Genomic DNA, 7,218 nt, shown 5'->3' with positions numbered 1-7,218 from the left:
AAAAGTAGAGGAACAGGAGGGTACTTGCAAAATGGTGTGATAACAAATCCTACACCACTGCATGAAAGACATGGATTCGTAGTTGTCATGTAGTAGCCTGTGTGGATAATTACAATGCTTTTGGGTTATATCCTTCATGCAGTGGTGTAGGATTTGTTATCACACCATTTTGCAAGTACCCTCTTGTTTCTTTACTTTTTTACAATTTAATCCTACTACTTTTCCATTTTTAATGTTTTTAATTTACTTGTGATATAATCAACTCAGCAAGCCACCTTGCATGTTCAGTGATTGGATTTGGATCACGTGACACGTGACAAATACCTAGGACCACGCCTAGTCTATCTCGCTTTAATTTTTGCATACTTGCGCAGTGGAGCTCATCTTTGACCTCGACGACCTGTTGTTGACTTTTTTGTCCGACAATTTATTACAAGTTACAAGATGATTGATGTCTCTCAATGGAGAGCAAATATTGGATTGTGGAACTACTGTCAAGGTACCTCCAGTAAACCAGCTAATGGCCGCCCGGTAGGACATCAAAGCAAGTCAGATAGATCTAGCACTAAAACAAAACAGAAGCCTTCTTTGGTTTTATCATTCATGGTTCTCCTTATTTTTGTCTCTATCCTCTGCTCTGGTTATCTCAAATTTGATTACAAACCTCATCTCAAAGGTATAGATAATGAATCATTAATATTCCTAAGTTTTGGGTCTAGGAGTATCATTTTCACAATCAGTGGACAATGTAGTCCACAAGTAGTCTCACTGCTATATGCATGTAGCAAACTGCTGGTAATTTTAGAGTGACGAATTTGGTGCCTTGATCAAAATAAAACAAACAAAATAAGATCAAACTTCTAAATTTGTCAAATTAAAGCACTGGAAATGTTGCAATTCCCAAAAATTATTATGCCCCCCCCAAAAAATAATTACCAGCTATTTCTATAACTACATTGTATAAATGCTACCATTTTTGTATTGCTCCTATAATGCCTATAACATACATTATACATTAGGCGTTTTTACTCATTGTTACTGGTCTAAAGTACAGTGTACTAATACTGACAGCAGCTACCTACTTCAGTCTATACTTCCTGGGTCTGATGTTAGCAGTTCTGATGTTTTCTATAGTCTAGTGTATTTGATAAACCTACTCCTCTTATCAGGAGATGTTGAACTTAATCCTGGTCCTTTAACAGGTAAAAATACACTCAATACAACATTTGATGTGAAGTGATGCGCTTCGATCAATGTAAACCAGGGATATAATAGATTAACGTAACTGGGATTGGAATTCATGTCAAGTGATGCGCTTCGATCAATGTAAACCAGGGATATAATAGATTAACGTAACTGGGATTGGAATTTATGTGAAGTCATGCGCGCTTCGATCAATGTAATCCTGATGTAAACCAATGGCAACAAGAGGCCTTTTCACGCTGGCACAGTTTTCAAAGCGCTTTGAAATCTTAGTTGATACAGCTGAAATAATGTGCATTGATCTTGTTTACACTAGCAGCTGGATTATGTATCATTTTGTGTTCTTGTTGCCATTAATTGATACACTACTGCAGATAATCCAAAGGATATATTTGAGAGTCATTCATATCAATTAGTTGCATATGCATGTAATTATTAATTTGTGAAAAGAAGCATTAAGTGGTGCAAATATGAATCATGGTATTACTCTTGCCATTTACTTATGACTTAAAAGTTTTGTTAATTATAGTTAATATACATTTATATCCCTTTCTAGTAAAGGGGCTTAATATGGCAGCAGTTTTACAGATATTTGAATCTTCTGCTCATGAATACATGCTAATAGGGGTTGGATTGAAAGTGAAGGTTAGTGACCTGATGCCAACACCAGGAGCAGAACAAAAAAATCTTAATACTGTATTCCAGAGGTGGTTTGATTCTAATAAAAATGTCAGTTGGGAAACATTAATGAATCTTTGTGATGACTTTCCTGATCAACTGGGCAAAGCAAAAGATAACCTACAAGCATATGTAGGTAAGTCAAGAATAAGTTATTTAAAAAGCCTGAAATACATGGAACAGTTAGACATTTTCTGGCCGACCATTTTGCTCTATTGTTCTGTGTTCTGATTATACAAATTTTAATTAATTACTAAATGCAATGTAAAAACCAATTAGTATGTCCGACAATGTATAAAAATGGCAAATCAAATTTAAGAATGTTCAGTCACAATGCAGAACATTGTTGTAATGTAATACTTGTGTTTCATGTTGCAAACGGAGTGTGTACATTGTACATGTACATTAATGATTAATATACCGTATAGCTCCAAATTTTTGTCTGTCAAAAATTTCATAATTTCTTGTTAAAATTAATTTTCATCAGTGAAATTTCATCATTTTTGTTATTAATCTGCGTACTACCCACGTGGAACAAAAATTTTGTGGGTTAAGAATTTTGTCAGGCAAAAATACCTGATGAATTTGACAAAAATTTTGACTGGCTAAAATATGGAGCTACACGTATACGGTAGTCATTACTTTCAATAATTAGGTTAGTCTATACCTGATAATGTCATATCCATTAGTTCAACATCTGATGATGTTTAAAGATATTCTAATGTAGCTTACAACAAGGACCTATTGATTGATTGTTGCATGATGCAATTATTTGTGAAAAGGTGCATTAAGTATATGAATCATGGTATTACTCCTTCCTATTTACTTATGACTTAAAAGTTTTGTTAATAATAGTTAATATACATTTATATCCCTTTCTAGTAAAGAAGCCTACTATGTCAGCAGTTTTACAAATATTTGATTCTTTTGCTAATCATTACCGGCTAATAGGGGTTGGATTGAAAGTGAAGGTTACTGACCTGATGCCAATACCAGGAACAGCACAAAAAAATCTTAATACTGTATTCCAGAGGTGGTTTGATTCTGATAAAAATGTCAGTTGGGAAACATTAATGAATCTTTGTGATGAATTTCCTGATCAACTGGGCAAAGCAAAAGACAACGTACAAGCATATGTAGGTAAGTCAAGAATAAGTTATTTACAAAGCCTGAGATACACATGTACATGTGACAGTTGGACATTTCCGACCATTTTGATTGATTGTTCAATCATATTCTAGCTGTGCGGTTGTTCTGAACAGCATATTTTTATACAAAATATTAATTAATTGCTATAAGCAATTTAAAAGCCAATAATGTCCAACTAATTTATAAAAATGGCAAATAAAATTTTAAAATGTTCAGTCACAATGTCTGAACATTGTTTGAATGTAATATCTGGCTTTGTATCTATTCACCAAGCAGTGTTTTATGTTGCAAATGGAGTGTAATCATTAATGATAATAATTCATTATAATTCAATAAGTAGGTCAGTTTAGACCTGATAATGTCACACCCGTTAGCTCAACATCTAAATATGTTCTAGGATATGCTAATACTTACAGTAAGACTCTTCCTCCTGCTAGTGTTGATAGTTCTAAACAAGAATTGAAGACAATGGCTGGTGAGGTTTTACCATCCACCAGTACATACATTTGTGTATAATTAATGAGATATACATTTCATTTTAATTTATATAGAAGAGATTAAGAAACCTAAAGCTCAAACATCTGACAGAAATGAGCAGATAAAAGAAGCGGCTCAGGAAGATGCTATGACTCATGGTAAGAGAATAAATATTGTATACAGCATGTATAAAATCTGTATACAATGTATATGTACGTAATACATATTCACCGTATCACTGTAGATATTAGGAAACATAAGATGTTTATACAGCATTCACTACAGGACATTGTTAAAGAATGGAAAACACTTGGAGACCTTCTAGGCATAGAAAAACGTGATTTAGATCAAATAGAATGTGAACATGGTGCTGCTAATCTGTGCAGAATCAATATGATTACCCGCTGGTTGCAAAAAGATTCAGCTAATCTTGAGTCATTAATAGAAGCACTTGAAGTATTGGGCCAGAACCGTATTATAGCTACTTTGAAGAAACCAGAAAATTGGCACTAACTGAACAAGATTATACTTTTATTTTATTTTTATTCTTTTATAATTACTATTAGTTGCATGTATGAGTGGGTTATTTTTAGTCTATACCCACTAGTTTGTGTTTAATGATTCATAATTATTGAAGTAGCAAGTAATTAATTTTAACAACCAATCAACCTATGATCAATCAACTCAACATGATTCAAAATTGAGGGGCAGTGCAGGAATACACATTACTATGGTAACAGTGTTTGTAGCCTGATCTATTAAAATTAATGATGAATGATGAGCTTTATTTATTTCAAGGAATGTTTAATTTTCAGAATGTAATTGCTATTGTAAGTCAATTAACACCTACACTTTAGTGCATTAGTTAGTCTGGCGGTGCTAATCCGTAATCAGGCTCCACCTGACGATGCATTAGTTTCATGATGACTTTTAATCAATATATTTGCATACCATAGTATCAACTTTGAGTTCTTGCAAAATTTTGTTCACCCAAAAATGAAAGTAATTTCTTAAAGCTATTACTGGCTACTTTTCTCTTTGACTATTATGCATTAAAGTGCAGTCAGGAAGCCTTCTTATACACTATACAACGTGAGTTGCAATTGGTACATGTGTTGCAAATACCTGTAAAGTAACTTTTATTATGACACATTATAATCATTGCAAGTATTAATAATTATGATTTCGATTCTGTAGCAATTAATAATCTATTAGAGCTATCTACATAGTTAAAAGTACCTTTTTATTAAAGTACTACACTAATTTTATTGCTACTTGCACTAAAATAATGACTATACATTAAACTACATAAAATCGTGCATATAAGATACAATTAATCCTATATAATATTCTAAACTATCACTCTACCTAGCTCTACATTGTTAATGCCATTGTTCATTTCAGCCTCGGTAGGCTATGGCCTTGCAGATCCCATTAATATTGGAGTTCCAGTAGACCTTACATTCACCATTCAACTTCCTCCTGCTATTGTGTAGGTTCCATGTGTGAGAAAGTGATGCAAATTTTTTCTTGCTACCCCACTTTCCCTAAATGATGAGAGATTAAAATGTTATCAAGAAATATGATTGATTATGATAATCCACTATTCTTTCTAAGTCTGGCTACGTAAGGCTATCTATCAGAAGTGGCTTGATAAGAATTCAATACATCTTTTTGATACAGGTGACATAATGTTCAAAGTTGGAGCTGATTCCACACTACCGTAAGTTGTTTACAGTTTGACCAAAAATGACCTAGATTGACCTACATTATGCATTGTTCACATTTTTGTTAGCTCATATTATGGTGGAGTTATGAGAAAAAACCTATGCCTATGTACATGTATTTAAGTAACAAAATCATAGACAAACTATTTTAAAATTTTTGTTCATTTTTAGCTTACAGTGCATTTGGGAACTCCCCAACGCCATTTGCACTTTATGTATTTCTTTTTCCAATAAGCAGCAACAGAAATATTTCCACTTGTAGTGTCATATACTTCAAAGCAAGCACTAGCAGATGATAAGCTCCCACAGACTGAGGTTGAAGCCTCCGGAGTTAATTGATAGCTGATAGATCCTGAGACAGTTAGACCAATTTCGAATAGATTCTACTTTCTGAATATGGAAAAAGGATAAAGAACTATAAGTATTTGTATTTACAGGAAATTGTATAATCCTTGCAACAAAAGTTTTACAATTAATACTTATTTTGTTAAGTTTATTATAGATAATAACTAAGTAGCATACAGTTTGATACCAGACTCACCTACTCCTCCAAAGCCACCAGTGAATCAACTTTGAGCTGATTCTGATTAATGAGAGATGCATACATCAAAGGGAACAATTTGGTAGTGACATTGATGGTTTCTCCTACAGTATTACTAATAAGGACTATTAATAGTAGATAATGTGTCTTGTAGATGTAATTTATAGTAAAAGTTGGTTCATCCTCAAATTGGGGTTGCAGTTACCCCTGTTCTTGTACTCTAATGCTTTTTCTTCTTGTACTCCAATATTTTGTAGCACTATAGTCACTGATAGTCTTTGTGATACTAGCTAAACTTTTCAGATAGTTGATGATCGTTATCAGAAATACATAAATGAAAGGGAACAATTTGGTAGTGTCTGAGTGTCATAATAGATAATAATTATGTGTGCTTTTGGGACTACATTACAATAGCATTTGTCTATATTGAAAGTGAAACCATACATTTGTATAAACATTTACTTTACTATATGTATCAAAGCTTTGAATGGTATGTATTAATAAATACGGTGACCTGTTTTGCTATGCAGCTAGCTAGAAAGTGGCAACCATTCCTTCATATTACTCCTTCAGCAGTCTTGGTTCTACTTTGGAACTGTTTCATGAATTCTAATTACATATTATTGAGTCGATTCACTGGTGGATTAATAGCAACAAAATTTGCTCCTGCTGCTTGGTATAAGTATGGTTTAGTCATTATATTTTTCTTTGGTTTTTTATTCTTTCCTTTATTTGGCCTGTTAGCTGATGTATGCATTGGAAGATACAAAGCTATACTGATTGGTATAGTATTGTGTTTTATATCATGGATTATAATGGGAATTGGATTTATTGTGAACAACTACTACACCTCTGAAGCAGTGCTGATGATTTTTTTCACTTTTGCTTATATTGTATATTATTTTGGTTTTTCCAGTTTTTCTGCTAACATTATTCAGTATAATATTGATCAACTTGTTGGAGCTTCAGCTGATGAACTGAATTCTGTCATATACTGGCATATACTATCCGAACCACTTGTTTTATTCCTCTTTTACCTTCTTCAATGCTTATTTTATAGTAGCAAGTATTTTATCATGATCACTTTCATAGTATCAGGTGTATCTGTATCTCTTGTACTGGTGTCTCATTCATTCCTCAAACACAAACTGGAGAACATATCACTGATCAAGAATCCCATCAAATTGATAGTTAGAGTATTGTGTTATGCCAGGAAGCACAAGTATCCTGAGAATCGTAGTGCTCTGACCTACTGGGAGGAAGAGGCTCCTTCAAGACTAGACCTGGGTAAGGATAAATATGGTGGACCATTCACAGAGGAAGAGGTAGAAGATGTGAAGACAGTATTTCGTATGCTACCATTATTTATTGGTTTCGTTGCATTTAATCTTTGTCATGATGGTTACTGGTCTGCTGTTGAGAGTTTTACATTACTAACTTGCT

At 33.3% G+C, this 7,218-nt stretch overlaps 1 protein-coding gene across 1 annotated transcript; it reads left to right on the top strand.

The window, feature by feature from the left end:
• The first annotated feature begins 372 nt into the window (after window positions 1-372).
• On the top strand, window positions 373-4,190 carry LOC109585609 (uncharacterized). Its single transcript, XM_020001738.1, has 7 exons — window positions 373-676; window positions 1,020-1,202; window positions 1,760-2,017; window positions 2,764-3,021; window positions 3,428-3,505; window positions 3,582-3,665; window positions 3,752-4,190. Exons 1-7 carry the CDS (start codon window positions 445-447, stop codon window positions 4,018-4,020), a joined length of 1,362 nt encoding a protein of 453 aa, XP_019857297.1. The 5' UTR covers window positions 373-444; the 3' UTR covers window positions 4,021-4,190.
• Window positions 4,191-7,218: the final 3,028 nt, after the last annotated feature.

The sequence above is a fragment of the Amphimedon queenslandica genome, unplaced genomic scaffold, assembly GCF_000090795.2.
Source record: "Amphimedon queenslandica unplaced genomic scaffold, v1.1 AMPQUscaffold_13037, whole genome shotgun sequence".
Classification (NCBI taxonomy): Eukaryota; Metazoa; Porifera; class Demospongiae; order Haplosclerida; family Niphatidae; genus Amphimedon; species Amphimedon queenslandica.
The sequence above is the reverse complement of the archived record's forward strand: the minus strand, read 5'-3'. Positions and strand labels throughout refer to the sequence as shown.

Excerpts from the sequence above, each read along its gene's own strand:
- LOC109585609 (XM_020001738.1), top strand. The coding sequence starts at position 445 with ATGATTGATGTCTCTCAATGGAGAGCAAATATTGGATTGTGGAACTAC. Across the intron at positions 1,203-1,759 it reads TAATCCTGGTCCTTTAACAG|TAAAGGGGCTTAATATGGCA; the intron begins GTAAAAATACAC and ends ATCCCTTTCTAG. Across the intron at positions 3,666-3,751 it reads GGAAGATGCTATGACTCATG|ATATTAGGAAACATAAGATG; the intron begins GTAAGAGAATAA and ends GTATCACTGTAG.